Raw genomic sequence first — 18,343 nt, 5'->3', positions numbered from 1 at the left:
TTGCTGGAAATGAACTAGCGGACTTAAGCGCGTGTTCTGAGACTTTTTGCATACCTCTAGTAAGCTCTGGAACATCAAAAGTATTTTCTTTGGGGATCACACTACTGCAATTCGTCCACCTCTTCCTATCCCTGAGTTTGCATAATTATGATATAAGTAGCTTTTGATGATAATGAAAGTTACGTTGCCATGTTCTCTAAAAAGCGTAAGTAACGTTTACCGGTCACCGTATTCTTGAAAATGTATGCTCCAAGAAGAGTTGAACTACAATAATCCTACACGCTTTTCTTCATTTGAAAAATTCATATTTACAATTTAGTTGCGTCTCGATGAAGTATTTGTGTTTGGATGCGACAGTTTGACATCTCTGAAAGTAAAGACGATTGAACTTGTTTCCATGGCTAACTAAGTGAAATTGTTTAAAAAAACTAAGAATTGGCTATAACTCATTAATTTTTCCAAAAAACATATAGCTTATATCGCCGAAAAACTTAAAACACGGCGCTTTTTATCAAGTCATGGCCAACTAGGGTTTCCATTTAAAAATGCATATATTTGTGCCATATGTCAAAAAATGCCATATGAGAAATGAGGCTTTAAAAAAAACGCAAAAAGATCACAATCTCATTAAGAATGTGCTTATCTACAACTTTTATCTGTGAAAACCTTTTGTCTAAAATAGATTAAATAGAATTAGGGAGAATTTTTAAAATACCTGATTTTTTTTTTAAATATCTAATAGGCCATAGATTTTTTCAAAAATTCGAAAGGCGCATCTGTTTGTCCTTACAAAATTGCAATTTTTTCTCCATTTGAGCGTCTTCAGAAGTTTCCGAGATACCCGTAGAGAACATTGTAGAAAATTCACTTTGTATATCTGTGTTGATTAATTGATTAATTAGACAGTTAAAGCATGGCACAATACGTATAGTCGTATCTCAGGGTACGTAACGGTAGAAACTTAAGCTACGGATGTGGATGCGTCGTCGCACAAACGAGAGCTAAAGGCAAGTATTTTGACGTTACGTAACGTAACCGGTACTTTTTAATATTTTAATCCATTGATTCCACATCAAATTTATAAAAGTATTTGTCGAAGGATAAAAAAACATTACTGGGAATTATATTATTGGAAGTACCCACCCTTAAAAACTTAAAATGTGTACAAATAATTAATTTATTATATTAAAATAGGTCCCTTTTCTGTTCCACAAGGCCAAACATTTCTGAAATATCTCAAATAACTACTAATAACTATCCAAGGTCAGAGAGCCAGATATTAAGACAGATGTTTGTCGATTTGAATTTGTACGTTCGGCATTAATTTGCCGAAATGCATTAGTTTGCCAAACCAAACCAAACCCTTTCGGCTCGATACGTTTGCGTTTTGTACGTACGTAAAGGCACGTAAAGATACGTATCACGTATCCGTAAATGCAAGTGAATTTCTCACTGCGCAAGCGTACATGTCAAACGATACGTTTACCTCTACGTCTTCGGCCGAGCTTTAACTGTCTATTATTGATTTTATATTTGCAGACTTTTAATGACTGAATGCGATCCCGATGTGTGCCTGGCAGGTACCAGGTGCCGAAATCAAGTGTTTCAAAAGAGGGAATATATGCCTGTAATTCCTTATAAAACACAAGGTAAAAAATAGAGAAGTGACTCCAAATTGCATCTATTTTATACTAAATTTTTTACTTACTTGAAATATGATTATGAAGTATATTTGTTTGTAACCATTACGAATTTTAGGTAGAGGGTGGGGATTGAAGTGTTTAACACCAATCAAGAATGGCCAATTTATAATAGAATATGTGGGCGAGCTAATAGATTCCGAAGAATACCAAAGAAGAATAAGAAAAATGCATGCTCAAAAAGACGAAAACTATTACTTCATGACTGTTGATTCTGATAGAATGATTGATGCTGGACCAAAAGGTATTATGGCGTTTCTGATATTTGTTCTTTTTCTCATTTATATACCATTTTAGGAAACTTCTCAAGATTCATGAATCACTCCTGTGATCCAAATTGCATAACACAGAAATGGACAGTTAAAGTAAAGCTATTTAAACTATTTTATTTTTATGGAAAAAAATAACTCTTAATCTTTATAGGGTGATACACGTGTAGGGATTTTTGCTAACTGTGATATAGAAACTGGCTCAGAATTAACATTCAATTATAATTTGGAAGTAGTTGGTCAGGAGAAAAAAATATGCAAATGTGGAGCTTCAGGCTGTACTGGATATATAGGTAAATAATATTCCAATTGTAAAAAACAATGTGTATGATCCTTAACGCAGGTAAAGTCTGTCCAGCGGGAGAATACTTGACAGTGACAGTTTCTATCATTTTAATTTAAATTCTGGGATTTATTTTATTTGACATAAAATAATACGTTTTCTTCTTGTAAATACTATAATTAAATTATTAATATACAGGGTAGGTCCGAACTGTATTCCGGAAACTTCTGCAGATAAAAACAAGGAAAAAAAGTTCGTATAAATGTGTGTGCTAAAATGTTTAGTCTCGAAGATACAGGGTGTAGAAGTTTCATTTGTATTTTGATTTTTCCAAATAATTTCTGAAGTAACGTCAATTATGTCGATGAAAATTGGTGTTTGGAAGTTTTTTGCAATGAGAAATTTGATTTTGATGTTAATACGACTTCTATTTGTAGAGGGCGCCACCTACATGTGTTTTAACCGTTTTGAAGAGTAATAACTTTTTGTCCGTACCTGTATAAAACTACTGAGTGAAAAAATATATATTTGCGTGCCTTTTTACGTAAAATAAAAAAATTTTAATTTTTTAAATTAATCATAAATTTTTCTGTGAAAAAATGACGATAAAACAGTTTCTGTTGAACAAAAACATTTTAAATTTATGTCCGAACTTCAAGTTTGAGCGAATTTTACAAACTAATGATTATAAATTATTAAGCAATCATATAAAATTTATCGCCTATTTGCCAGTCAACATAATCGGTTTTAATATTTTAATTCTGTGAAATCTCTCTTGTATAATCAAACAATTTGTTGTTTTAGTTAAATCATATAGTTTCCGAATAGTATTATAACCACCGGTTATTATGAAGTAATTACAAAACGCAATGGCAAATTAATGTTAAAGTATAGTAAGTATAGTAGTTTTAATTTAAAAGTAAATTATATCTTCTTTTATTTTTTGGATGTTGTCTGTCAAAATCTTTGCCATCTCGCTGAATAGATTTTATATTGCAGTTGTATTCTTTTGGGAATATTATTACTGAAACACTCTAAAATCAAATATATTGACTTTTGCACAAAGTGTGCTTTAAGATAAGAATTATAGTAGCCTGGTTATTTTAAATCCGTGGTCTCTATTTTATTTAATATCCAGTAATTTGTTATATCCAGCTGATAGAGAGAGGTGCAAAGAAACACAGAGTTGCCGGTTCTTATGTGCGGTAGGTATGATTTAAAATTTAGGAGGCCGGTCCTTACGTGCGGTAGGTATGACGAAATTGGCCCAAGTTATCCCGGCTTATTTCCTAATATTATGGTCCCATCTTAGGTTTGGCCTTCTTCTAGGTCTCTTAATTCCTTGTGAGTACAATGCTGTAATACCCATTGCCACTTGAGAGATTTGATTCTGTGGATGACATTACCTGGGTATTTTTGGTTATTTCCAGCATATTTTTCCATTCTATTTATTGTTTCTATATATTGTTCCCTTGAGCATTGTGTAACCTGCAGTTTCCTTATAATGTCCGTTTTAAGTGTCCAAATTTCGCATGCATAGGTCATGACTGGTAGTCACGTTGATCGAATGTTTTCTTCTTTAAAGTGGCATTCTAGATTTGAATATGATTGAGTTTCTTCTTTGCCAAATTCATTTTGAGACCTTTATTGCTGGCTGCATTTAGTTCGTTAAGTTGTGCTTCTAGTTCTTCAGGACTATTAGCAATTAGGCCTATGTCATCAGCGAATCTTAGATGGTTAAGCTATTCTCCATCTATTTTTAATCCTTTGTTGGTCTAGTCCAGTTGACGGAAGATATCTTCTTCAGCCTGGGACACTCTGTATATTGGCCAGATGTTCTATATAAGGCCTGTCAATATCTTGTTTAGCTAGGGCTTGTATTATTGCCTTAGGATATATCGAGATATCGAGTCGAAAGCCTTCTTAAAGTTTTTAAAGGCTATGGCTAGTGGAAGCTCGTATTCTAAAATTCTAATTAAAGGTCGCAGTATATTCTTTTATATTACCCTTGTATATATATTTTTAAAGTAGATCACAACCTAACACGTTTATGGACTAAGACTACTAGATAGCAGGACCGGTTTCCCTAGAGAAAAATATTTTTTGTTACTCTGAATTGGTAGCTTCAAACCAATAAAAACAGAGAAAATAAAAATCCATAATTTTCGGACTGTGCCAATTGGTTACTAATCGACCAGATACTTTTTGTCTATTAGATATGCTATAAAAGATGGCAATTATACAATTCGACCATTGTAAATACCCGACAAATTCTTCAAGGCCGACAAGGCCGATGCTTCTCACTGATAAGAAATAAAAATGTTTGTTTAGATAATTTTCGAGGTATTTTTACTTTCTGAATGCACATTTTAAAGTATTTTATATTCTTTGTCCCCTTGACCTATTATCCTGGTCGCACGTATGGAAGTTCTGTTTCTTCTAGTTTTAGAAAATGTTCATATTTCTTTTTTCTTTGTAGGTGTAGTGTAAAATTAGATTAATTTATTAAGTTTAATTATAGTGTTTAGTGTAGCATGTTAGTGTAGTCTACCAAAAATAGTTTAGTAGTGTTTTTATATAGTTTATTTTGTAGTTAAATAGTAGGTGAAGGGATAATTTTTGTTATTTTTTCTTTTTGTTTGATAAATTAGTAAGTTTGATAATTTGTTCAGTGTAGAATACAAGAATAAGTAGTTGTGTAGTGTTTTTAAGAGATTATATTCGTTTATTTTGTAGTTGAGTAGTAGGTGAAGGGGTATTTGGGTATTTCTTCTTTTTGATTTTCTTGTAATAATTGTAGTAGTTCTATTAAGTATTATGATAGATACACTATATCTTCCTTCAACTTCGTTATAATCTTGGTTTTCTGGTAGCAGAATATACAAAAACAAAAACTGATCAAATTTATTTGAAATTAAATTAATCTAGCCTTATTAATCAAATTAAACAGTCAAATAATAACAATAGTTAGTTTCAAAATACTATACAGGGTGAGTTTCCTACGATGTTCTCTATGGGCATCTCGGAAACTACTGGATATAGAGAGTCGGTTAATGGGGAAAGAATTGCAGTTTGGTGGGGTCATAAATATGCGCTTTTCGGATTTTTCGGAGAAGTTCAAGGCTTATTAGATATTTCGAAAAAACAAATTTTGGCTATTTTAAAACTTGTCTCTAATTCCATTATAATCTACCGTATGATCGAATAAAAACGGCGTCAACGATGGCTATGAAGTGAAGACCGCTGTCATTTTATATGTAAAATTATATGGGAAATATCATTGATCGTCATTTCATAGCCATCCCTGACGCCGTTTTTATTCGACCATACTGTATTTTAGACAAAAAGTTTTCAGATAAAAGTTGTAGATAATCACATACCTAATGAGTTTGTGTTTTCTGTTTTTTTTTTCTAAAGTCTGTCATTTTTGACATATGACACAAACATATGTTTTTTTAGTAAACCATAGTTGGCCATGATTTCATAAAAAGCGCCATTTTTTAAGCTTTTCAGCGATAGAGGTATAATATGTTTTTTTTTTTCGAAAAATTACAAGTTATAGCCAATTCTTTTCTTTCTTGGCTAATTTCCATACCAATAATACCATGCCAATTATTTAGCATCGAAAATGTCAAAAATTTTATGTTTTCAAAAAAAATATATCGTAAAATTCGTAAAGCACTCAATTTAGAATAAAATAATCTAAGAATGAATTGATTCTTTTATAAACCTGCATTAAATCAAATTAAAATAGGTATGTAACTTTTTTTTAAATATTAATTAACAGCCAATTAGCATTATCATAAATTATAAATAATGTGCCAACATATCGAAATAATAATTTCTTTGTTAATACGGTTTAGAATTCTTAAAATAACAGGCAAAAATAATTCACAATTTACAATAAAATAAAAGTTTCGTTTAAATTTCTTAATCAGCTGATCACTATTAAAGTCCGCAGAAACCCGGGCTATATTATTACATTACTCTGAGGAAAATAACGAAAATAATCGATATTTTTGACTCCGCCCCGAAAGGTTCACGATTTGTCCTCCAGTTAGCAGCACATTTTGTCTAGTCGGTTGAACAACTTTAAGAATATATAAACAAGGATATTACATATGTAGATGTTGGAATAAGAAGCCAAGGAAAAAATTGTTGAATAAACTATGAGATATGATTGTATTTAAATGATTATTTTACCAACCGTACCACGGACAATAAAAAAAGAATAAACACTTAACTATCCAATATTATTTTAAAACAAAAAATTTTTATGTATTTTTAGGTCTTAAAGCCAAATCGGATAAAACTGAACCCACTTCAGAAGTAAAGCCGCCTGCAGGAAAAATTCGAAACACAATAAAGAAAAAATCTGTTTCCGCTCCAACAATGCCCTCTTGTTTTCTATGTAAGGGTCGATCGCAGTCAGATTTAATATGCAATAACAAAGCTTGCAACAAAGGGTATCATTTGAAATGTCTGAAATTAGAAGAAATGCCTGAAGGTATTTATTTAAATCTAGGTAATTTTATGGTTGTTTTATTGTGTGTTTTTTAGTCACAAAGTTTGTATGTCCACGACACAATTGTAACATTTGTTCTAACAGAACAATAAGATGCTGCGTCAAGTGTATCAATTCGTTTTGTCCGTCACATGCGGAGTCGAATGTACGTCATGACAAATTTCTTGGTTTTGTATGCCGCTCTCACGATCCGGTAAGTTACTGTGAATAGGTATAGTTACTTGTAATTTGGTTTATTTGATAAAATATTGAAATTCCTGAAAATAGTTTTCACTATAGTTTACATACCGTGCTGTCAACTGTTACTTTTGGGTCGGTATTTACACGTGCGGAAGTTAATCGCATAGGCATCTTATTAAGTCGGAGTGAGAGAAATGAGACGGGGTGCTGTTGCGGCGTTGCCGGTACGCCTTTTCCTATCAAGTAAAATCACGATCGCAAACCGCTTATTTTTAAAAGACTTTTTTTTCGAAAAGATAACTAGATAAAATCATTAGATATGTTTCTGAGCTTCTGAAATGGAATTATAAGGATATCGTTAGGGTGTTCATTTTTTTATAACGAGAAAATGTCAGTAATCGCGATAATTTAAAAACACGCCATAACTTAAGAACCACTTTAGATATTGAAACTTTTTTTTATTTTGAAGATCGGATCTTTAACAATATGTTTAAATAAGAAAAATTCAATAAGGTTGTTTTTTTCCATTCAATAATTTTAAACAACCAATCCATTCACTGGAATTTCAGCAATCGTGTAACTTTTTATTTACAAAGATTTTCACATACTGTCTGCGAAGAAAATATAGCAAACATGTTAAAAAAGTTTTTGAAAAAAGCACAATCAATTATTTCTAATAGATTTCGAGATATCCATTTTCGAATTTAGAGTTCTAAAGCGCGACCACTGGTCGAACACCAACTCAATTCCACTTATTTTTACCAAAAATGCAAGTGTTTCTTATTTGCACTTAAAAATTCTCAAGCTATAGGGAAAATTACAACGACTCGTTAATAAATAAACAAATAAAGTATCACGAAACGTAATTAAATCGTGACGCTGAACGCTTGATGTACTTTTCCCTAGAACTTTAAGTACTGACAGAGGACAGAGGTACTGATTGGGCCGACCGGTCGACTGCGACAAATCTGTTATATCCCCTTCAACGTCTCTTAGCAATGCGCACAGTTTCTCGGTTTATATCATACGTTTGGCAACGTGTTTACTGTTCTCTCTTTGTTCAGTACATTCTAAACGCATTATACTTCTTACATACGGAAATCTCGACCCAAGACTAACTTTTGCCAACTCTTAGTATATAATTGGTAGGATTAACAATGACTGAAATAGTTGGTAGTACTTGTTAGAGGATTTTAGGATTAGTGATTGTTATTGATGTTAAAACAAATTATAAATCGATAAATTTTTGCAAATTATGTCAATTCATTGAAGTCTATTTTCTGTCTTTTTTATCTTCCTGAAAATTTACAAGGTTTTGACATTGTTATATGTGAAATCGACATATTTTTCAATGTAAAAATTACTATTTTCAAAGCAGCTATAGTATTTAACATAGAAAAGGACTACTTAATCACGGCTTATTTTTATCCCGGCGTTTAAAACAATTATTATTTGTTTTAAAAATTATTATTTATAAGTTTAATTATTTAATAAATATAAGAAACGCAGTTGGACGATTTCAAAACACTATTAACCAGGACATAACAATCGAAGATAAAACAATATTATCAATATTCAAATGTATTGCCAACCAATCGAGCAGCATCAGAATAACCAATTATTTCAGTCATTGTAGAACGTATATCCATATAAATGAAATATATTTATAAGGACTTCCTTGTCAATTTAGGGATTAGCATCACATCAAAACAGACCTGAACGAAAATTAGTTGGTCGGAAAATAGATAGACGTAGGAAATTGTGGCGAGACTACCAACGTAGAAAAAATGAAAAAATCAAGGAAAAAATGAAACCAGATAATGGAGTGCTTAAAGATATTTCTATAAATATTAATGTAACCGAATCAGAATCAAATGAGGTAAGGAATCCAGTTCAAAAATAAAATCTTCGAATGATACCGTATAATCGAAAAAAAAACGGCTTCCAGTTGGCTTGGAAATCATTAATGATGGAATGGAAAACATTAATGACACACATTCCCAATATAATTTTACATTTAAAATGACAGCGATCTTCTTTCATAGGCATCGCCGACGCCGTTTTTTTATCCTTGTATTATTCTAATAAGGTATTTCAAGTTTTAATTCAAGTATATTAGCTCTACATGTGGGGTTCCGGCTTTTAGGCCTTTTTCTGTCTTAGCTGCAAAATAAAACACTAATTCATCACAATACACCAAACTTTACACTTAATACAATACTTTACTTTTGCACTGGAAACGCGTTTCGCCAAACCAAACCATGTTAGCGCCATCAGCAGATGATTAAAGCTAAACTAATATCTACAAATTGAGCGTTTATATAGGTGCTCAGTTGGCACTGACTAGGCGCGGCAAAACTAACCAAGTAAGTCAAAACCAACCGAGTGTAACAGTTACCTTTAACTACTTTTAACTGAAACGAAGAAATATATTTCTTTGGCGGCTTTTTTATGGCATTTACAGCATGCGCAATAAAGTATGTGTTTGGGAACTATTTTTGGTTATTAGCATTATTTTGTTCAAAAAAGTCCTATGGGTATTTCGCCACTGTAGAATGTTTAGGAGGGGTCTTAATCACCGCGACCGTACAGATCTATTGTGTCCTTTCTTGAGTTATAACGGGTTATAAATCATCATACGGTCTCAAGGCTTTGACAAAAGTCAGTATCTATTTCGCCACTGTAAGAAAATCTACAAAATAAAATAGTTTTTTTTGTAAACACTGCTGCGTTCATCCAATGGAGACTAATTATTGTCAGAAGTGGTTTAGTAATAAAGAAATTGCCTAACGGACAAAAAAGTGCTTAACGTTTCGGGAAGTATATCTCTTCCCGTCGTCAGAAGCAAAAGAAAAATACAAAGAACAAAGAAAAAAAAATATTTAAAATATCTAAATGCAACTATTCGAGAACACTTTATTTTTTTTAAACATATACGTCTGTAAAAACCGTTGACGTTCCATCAGCTCCCAATTTTTTTCGATCCTTTTCATTTACCCTTTCTTTACAATAAATAGTCCTTAACCAATAATTAAGATTAAATACTCGTTTTCGTTTTAGAAACCCAGAGAACCTATGAGATCAGTAAAGCGACAACGTTCTCCCGACTTGAACCAAACGGACGAATCTGTCGTTTCCTCTACCAATATGGATGAAGAATTGGAAGTAACTGCATTTTCTCAGGCATATTCGTTACGAAATAAAGAGTCAACAGTTATAAAAGAGAAAATGGATGATATTACTTTAGTCTCCTCATCGCCGGCAATAATATCAACGGAGGATGAAGACAATTCTAGCGACGATGAGTTAAGTTTAATGGAAAGATTGAAGCATTGGAGAGTGTCTGCAAATGGACAGAAAATGGACGGTCTTAATTTAGTATCCTCATCCCCAGCAATAATACCTACGGAGGACGAAGTCGATTCTAGCGACGACGATTTAAATTTAATGGAAAGATCGAAACGTTGGAGCGATACTACAAATGCTAAGAAAAAAATTAAAATAGATAACTGCCGGACAGATACATAAAATTAGTTGTTTTTATTTAAGGTAAACTTTTATTAGTAGCCATTTTGATTTTATTGAATGTTGTGTAAAGGCATGGTTAATAAAAAGCATTTACGGTTTTTTGTACCAAAGTATTTACATCATCACCACTAGATTAACTTATCTTTTTGAATATGTACATTGATTTATTTTATAAGTACCTTTGTAGTATGTATTAAAAGTGGATAAGTGTATAATAATATAGCATTTCACATTAAATATTTTCTTAAGTTTATTTTTTATTTAAAAAAAATCATTTTAACTATACCGTAAGATATCAAAACCGTAACTGATCAAATGTCTTTTGACTTTGACAGTAAAAAAAAATTGTGTGTGCACTATGTGCGCATATTTGAAATGAAACTTCTTACTTCCGTCTGTCTGTCTGTCTGAGGACTCCATTCGGGTACCTCTATCCATGTGCCGAGTTTGGTTCCAGTTGACACATAATTAAAAAAATCCTGATGATTTCGTCTATTTAGAGGCATATCGGTTCCAAACGCCTAGGGTGCCATCCTTATGTAGCCCGTCCCCAACTATTCCCAAATCGACCCACATTTTTCTTCAGTATCAAATCGCTAATAGTATAGAGGGCGGGGTTCTGTGACACTCGATGGCCTGTCTGTCCATCCGCATCTTACTACTCTTCAGCTGTCTTGAGCGAAGAGTTTGATTCTTCAGCATTGACCTTGGATTTACCAGAGGCTGTTGAAATAGTATTTGATGTGGTTTAAGGAGAGATAACAGAGAGAGAGACAGACACATACGTATGTATGACATAAGATTTGGGGAATTTTGTTTCGACAAGCTTAGCCCTCGCCTAGTGTGATCAGTAGATTTTTTTTCGTAGCAATTTATTTTTAACATTTCTGTTAATATCTTGAGATGAGTGTTTAGGAAAGAAAAATAAAACAAATTAGATTGGAAATCGATATATACAGGGTGGTCCGAACTGTATTCCGGAAACTTCGGCAGCATATTCTGCAGATAAAAAAAAGTAAAAAGTTCGTATAAATGTATGTCCTAAAATACTTAGTTTCGGAGATACAGGGTGTAGATTTTAGGTTTCATTTTTATTTAGATTTTTTCCAAGTAATATCTGAAGTAAAGTCAATATTTGGATGAAAATTGGTGTCTGAGGTTTTGTGACACGAAAAATTTGATTTTGATGTCAAAATGACTCCTATTTGTAGGGGGCGCCACCTACATGTGTTTTGACTGTTTTGAAGAGACGGTTCTGCGGTTCCTGTATAAAACTACTGACTAAAAAAATATACATTTCCATAACTTTTTACGTAAAAAATATCTCTTGGTAAAAATCGCTAAAGATATTTAAAATGGAAATAGTCAATACATGTCATTATTGACAAAAAATAAGCACACGTTGAATAGAGTTATTTGGCTGAAATAATAAATTTTTATTTTTTTTAAATTAATCAAAAATTTTCTGCGAAAAAATGATGATTAAACAGTTTCTGTTGAACTTTTAGCACAAAAAGATTTCAAATTTAAGATTTCAGTCTAATAACTATTTGGTCAACATGTTTAATTTGTCAATGATGACAGTTATTGATAATTTCAATTTCAAATATTTCGAGAACCGTTACTCGTAGCGATTTTTACCAAGAGACATTTTTTATGTAAAAAAAGTTGTAAATGTATATTTTTTTACTCAATAGTTTTATACAGGTATAGATGAAAAGTTATTACTCTTCAAACCAGTTAAAGAATATGTAAGTGGCGCCCTCTACAAGTAGGAGTCATATTGACATGAAAATAAAATTTCTCAAATCAAGAAATCTCAAATTTCTCAACTCCCAGACACCAATTTTCATCCAAATATTGACGTTACTTCTTAAATTATTTGGAAAAAATCTCTCGAAATAAAAATGATGTTTCTACACCCTGTATCTCCGAAACTAAGCATTTTAGGACATACATTTATACGAACTTTTTTACTTATTTTAATCTGCAGAATATGCTGCCGTAGTTTCCGGAATACAGTTTGGACCACCCTGTATATTTTTGTTCTAATATAGAAGTCTCACAACAGAAATAAAAGTTTAAACCAATTTAACATTATTGTTATTGATATTGTGACACTCCCCCGTTTTTGAGAAAGCTCACGGACGCCGAGTTGTCTTGGTTCGGTTCCTCGGGCGCCACCCCCAACGTTTAAAGTGTTTGAGAGACCACTAGTGCCAATACGGGTAGCTTTTATACAGTAGAGATACCAGGGAGTGATGAGATGAAAAGAAAATAAAACACACAATTAACTACAACGTAACACTAGGTTTTTATTTAATAAATTAATTATGTACACAAGTAATCAAGGAAGGTTCACGTCCTCGAATCGTAACAATAGTGAAATAAAATGTATATTTACACTAATTTACAGACCCGTAAAGTAAAATTTACAATAACAACCGTGTACCTCTAGAGTTTTGATCGATTATTCCCGATACGTAACTCCCTGACTGATTCTATCACGCGAATTCAAAACGCGTTCCCGAAATGACGTTCTATTAAATAAGACGACGCGAGTTCCTGATCGGCGTCGAATTTAGCGGCGTCCTAATGAACATAGACACGTAGATACCGGAGCAAGACACTCTACTACGACGCGACTCTCTAAACAGTGGCGACGTCGTTACAGGCGTCCCGATGGTCACAGCTAAATATTTATCGGAACGGCGTCCGTTTTGACAGCGAAACACGGACCTCGGATCGGCGTCGGAGTTAAAAGCGTCCCGTGATACATAAACGCGAGTCCTGGATCGATGTTGAAGTTAACAGCGTCCCTTGGGATACACAAACGCGAGCCCTGGATCGATCGCGAAGTTAACAGCGTCCTGTGGGATACGCAAACGCGAGTCCTGGATCGATCGCGAAGTTAACGGCGTCCTGTGGGATACGCAAACGCGAGACCTGGATCGATCGCGAAGTTAACAGCGTCCCGAGGGGTACGCAAACGCGAGTCCTGGATCGATCGCGAAGTTAACAGCGTCCTGTGGGATACGCAAACGCAAGTCCTGGATCGATCGCGAAGTTAACAGCGTCCTGTGGGATACGCAAACGCGAGTCCTGGATCGATCGTGAAGTTAACAGCGTCCCGAGGGGTACGCAAACGCGAGTCCTGGATCGATCGCGAAGTTAACAGCGTCCCGAGGGATACACAAACGCGAGTCCCAAGGTGAGGTCTCGGCGAGTTGTACGTCGTTTGGATAAGCGCAGCCCGCACACACACCGCCCGGTCAGGACAACCTCGGGATTTCGGCGAGATCCCGTCCAGCGTCACTGATGCAGAATGCCGTCCGGACGACACACCTAGAGAAATACGGGAGCTACAAAACCAGCCTCGGGATTTGGGCGAGATCTTGTTCTAGCTCCATGAATATTCGCGACCCGTGCGTTTATTGAACTACCCCGACTGTCCCTTAAGAAGATGAATTAATTATTAGCCCGTAATTAGCTTTCCCCGGGAGGTACACTGAATCGGAGCAGATGTCAGACAACCTTTAAAAGAAAAGGACATCGTTCCTGGCGACCTGCCCGTAGCACAGCGTAGTCCCTTTATGCCTGCTCGGCAAACCTGGCAATGTTAATATTAAAGAAGAAAACTACGAACTCTCGTCTCATCAACACGTCAGACCGGAGCAGATGTCAGATAACCTTTAAAAGAAAAGGACATCGTTCCTGGCGACCTGCCCGTAGCACAACATAGTCCCTCCTTGACTGGTCGGCAATGGTTGTTCTCCCGCGCTTTTAATATCCTAACAATCCCGTCAACTAACTCCCTTATCCCTATAACACGTCCAGGTAGTCGATTAAACGCTTAATAACTATAAAAATAATACGACCTACCCTCGATCACTTTGGCGGTGGGTGCTTACCTTATACAGTGCGACGACAGGCGGCTGGCCGCAGGACACTTGGCAGGGCACTCCGGACTCGAACCTCACTGTTTCGCGTGCAACCACAAACTGTCTATCTGGAGCTGCTGCAGCCAAGGTAATCGACTGACGCTCCCCTCCACTCGGCCTGCACCAGCAGAGCGACGCAAACGGTTCGGTTTCTCGCACCGAACCACAGCGACCAAAACCGATCAAAACTCTCTTACAAAATGGCAATGAAATATTTAACTTATTTAATTCAACAATAGAAACACTAATGAAGTTCATTACAATAATGAGTTAACAATAAAATACATTGACTGTCACTATTAAAAGAAAATAAAGTCCCTATTATTCTAGTATAATATTAACACAATATACAGGGTGTGCTAGAAATTTTATGAACTTCATTACAATATAATAACATTTTGTTGAACTAATCAAAACACACACACTCGAACTAATTGTGAGGTATTTTTGAATTTTGATTGTTATAATATTTGTATCTGTTTATATCTTGCCATAATTCAAATTTTATCCTAGACCAGTAACTTCGAGTAACGGTATCATTTATGGTAGCCTGGGTATATTCATCTTGCATTTCATGCCATCGATACATGTAGTCGTAGTAGGCAGATTGCGAAAAATACTTTCTGTTGAGATTGTCTGCACAGTTGCTTACCAAACTCCTTTTAATTTCTAGAAGCTTTACACCTGTGTTTTGATTAATTCAACAAAATGTTATTATATCAATACCAATAATGATAAATAGGTTTAAACTTTTATTTCTGTTGTGGGACTTGTATGTTAGAAAAAAAAATATATATATACATATCGATTTCCAATCTAATTTGTTTTATTTTTCTTTCCTAAGCACTCGTCTCAAGATATTAAACAGAAATGTTAAAAAATACATTTCTAAGGAAAACAATCTTCTACTGATCACACTAGGCGAGGCTTGTCGAAACAAAATTACCCAAATCTTATGTCATACATACGTATGTCTCTCTCTCTCTCTCTCTCATAACCTCTACATGTCACTTGTCAAACATGTCTTTTGTCATCTTTATCTTCTTTCTCTCTCTCTCCTTAAACCACACCAAATACTATTTCAACAGCCTCTGGTAAATCCAAGGTCAATGCTGAAGAACCAAACTCTTCGCTCAAGACAGCTGAAGAGTGGTAAGATGCGGATAGACAGACCATCGAGTGTCACAGAACCCCTCCCTCTATACTACTATCGTTAGTCCGACCCTGATGAATATGTAAACGAAACGTCGTCGGTCGTATCCAACTGTGCAGGGTGGGACTGTGTGCACCGTCGCTCACATAGCCTACCCACCAAATTTCATCGCGATCGGACGACATCAATTTTTGACGTTTCTTATGTCAAAACTAACTGTCACAGTGACACGTGTCATACACGGTCAAGTTGGCCTTGGTCCAGTCCATCGACATACCAAATTTCATTTAAATCGGACGATTTTTTAATTTGATTCATTGATAATGGTGTTTCGTAGTGCACGAAACGTCGTCAAAATATCATGAAAAGAGGGGCTCTGCGAGCCCCATCTACATTCCGTTTTTCGAATCCCTAGTTCACTAGGGCCCGAGTTATGAAGCTCCAAAGACCCATTAAATCGGACGATTTTTTCGCTATTGATGATGGGGTTTAAGATTTTTTTTAAGATTAAATTAAATTACCTTTCTTACTTTAAACTCTTTATTTTTTATAATATATATTCTGTAACATAGCGTTTTAACAACGAAATAAATATAGTACATTCAGTTTCAGTTTTAAGTAACTTCTACTTTATTCAACGAAAAACTATAAATTTAGTTCAATAAGAGAAAATTCAAATTTTCTTTTTGAATAAATAATTGTATACTAAAAGTGTTAACTAGTGCATTATATTTACAGTAAAAATAACAAGACAATATAAAACATCCCAAGAAAAATATCGTCAACAATAAATTAATGTTATGGATCATTTTACCATTTCCATGTTGTTTGAAGTGCCTAATATCCAGAATTTTTTTGATAGAATACTATTTACAATTACACTTTTTACCCTGCATTATAAAAATATAAATTTATAATTTTTCGACACATACAGTATCACATAAGTCCGCATCATGTGATTTTTTTATTTATTGCCAAATTTGACTTTGGCGTTAGTTGTCCTTTGAATTGTTTAAGTTGATTAAAAATGGAATCTGTGAGGGGTAGTGGTAGAAAGTAAAGTGCTAGATTTAAATTAAATTTGCGCTGAAAGATATTGTGACTGAAAAAAAAAACTTGGATTGGTCTGGATTTCCTATTTTATGCTACATTTGAACTTATTTATAAGTTTGTTTCTGGGAGTATATGCGCTCCTGCACGATGCTCTTGGTATCTGTCAAATTTGACATTTAAATAAATAAATGGCCGAAAATTGGTATACAGGCAGAATCTTTTAATTAAAGAAATAATAATTTTTATTTTATAAATAATATTATATATGAAAATCGCACACCAATTTCCGATGCACGTGATCAACTTTGAGTGACAGACGTGGCGACAGCGCTGCCAGATTGTGATAGATTTATGAGATGAATCTTAATTTAAAAGTGACAAACAATGTATCTATTATATCATTTTTAAAGATTTTTACATTTTATTTTTAATTTAATAACTAAATTTTAGTAATTAATTGATTTATTTGTTTTATAGCTTATTTTACTTATTACATATTGGCAAAAACTAGTCCGTTATGAAGATTATTCTAAGCGTTATTATTGGTTATTTATTTTTTATTTATTGATGTACATCTTACAACGCCATAAGTGGTAATAACCAGTAAGAGGGTGCTATTAATGCACCAACTAATAATCACAGAATTTTATAAAAAATTAACGTAAAACCTTGAAAGTGGTGTAGTGTGCTTATCAATCAAACTTACTTCTGACTGCAGTCAAGGGTAATAAAGGACCATTAAGGCAGGCGGCCACTGCGAGCGAAACTAAACTAAGCTAAGAATATAGAAAGAAACGGTAACTAAACGAAAATAAGTTTCATCGGCCACTGGAAACGATTTTCGCAAGTAGTCAGTTTCGCAAGTTAGCTGCGTTTTCGTATTGTGTCTCTGCTATCATAAAATTAATCGCTGCGAAAAATTCGCTGGAACCTGTCACGAACTAAAACGAGCGAAACTAAGCTACAATTTGAATCTTCGTTCACATATTTTCGTTTAGTTTCGCTCAAGTGGCTGCTGATGCATTTAAAAGTATTGGAGCTGATTTTTAAAAATCTTATCTTCGCTTGGCTTAGTTTAGTTTCGCTCGCAGTGGCCGCTCGCCTTTATTGTCACGTTTCCGTTCAAAATAGTTTATCAGAGAAGCCACAAGCTCTTTTCTTCGACTGTTTAAATGCTTCGGCATAATGTCAAAACACCATTTCAAGAAATGCAGTAAAAAAACTCGATCATTTAGTTCTTAAAAGAACTGTTTGTACTTAAAAGTACAATTTTTAAAGAAAGACTATGAAAATAAGCAAAAAAACGAGAATTATTCACAAAGATTCAACAACAACATGATATTATACAAAATAATGACTGACATTAGGATAATTGTCAAATATTTAAGCGACAACCTTGCAGAAAACGGCGCAATGTGACCAACATAGCGTAAATAAAATTCGGTTTAAACTAATTTTTGCAGCTTTAACCTAAATAAAATATGTGTTACAATCATTTGCTCTATAAAGTAAAATGAAGAGCTGCTCGGTATCTTAAATTATACAACAAATTTAAACATTTTTGTCCAAATTTCATTTAGTCAGGTTAAAGGACTTTAGTGCATCGGAAAATGTTTTGCGATTACAATAAGTATATTAGCGATTTCCCGATTTGTGGGAAATTTCGAGATGCAGAGGGAAAAGGGAAATTTTAACCCAAAACACCATATTC

The 18,343-nt window shown here is 34.0% G+C and overlaps 1 protein-coding gene across 5 annotated transcripts in view; it reads left to right on the top strand.

Moving 5' to 3' along the window:
• LOC115884634 overlaps positions 1–10,698 on the top strand; it is a 114,903-nt gene extending 104,205 nt beyond the window's left edge. For all 5 annotated transcript variants that reach the window (XM_030903289.1, XM_030903292.1, XM_030903291.1 and 2 more), the window contains 8 exons: positions 1,540–1,649; positions 1,759–1,944; positions 1,998–2,065; positions 2,124–2,262; positions 6,541–6,759; positions 6,813–6,970; positions 8,648–8,836; positions 10,018–10,698. In XM_030903289.1, the coding sequence (XP_030759149.1) occupies positions 1,540–1,649; positions 1,759–1,944; positions 1,998–2,065; positions 2,124–2,262; positions 6,541–6,759; positions 6,813–6,970; positions 8,648–8,836; positions 10,018–10,485 (1,537 nt within the window). In that variant the 3' untranslated portion in view covers positions 10,486–10,698. The remainder of the gene's footprint in view (positions 1–1,539; positions 1,650–1,758; positions 1,945–1,997; positions 2,066–2,123; positions 2,263–6,540; positions 6,760–6,812; positions 6,971–8,647; positions 8,837–10,017) is intronic.
• The last annotated feature ends 7,645 nt before the right edge of the window (positions 10,699–18,343 follow it).

The sequence above is a fragment of the Sitophilus oryzae genome, unplaced genomic scaffold (genome assembly GCF_002938485.1).
Source record: "Sitophilus oryzae breed Bouriz unplaced genomic scaffold, Soryzae_2.0 scaffold_306_pilon_pilon, whole genome shotgun sequence".
In the NCBI taxonomy this organism is placed as follows: Eukaryota; Metazoa; Arthropoda; class Insecta; order Coleoptera; family Curculionidae; genus Sitophilus; species Sitophilus oryzae.
The sequence above is the reverse complement of the archived record's forward strand: the minus strand, read 5'-3'. Positions and strand labels throughout refer to the sequence as shown.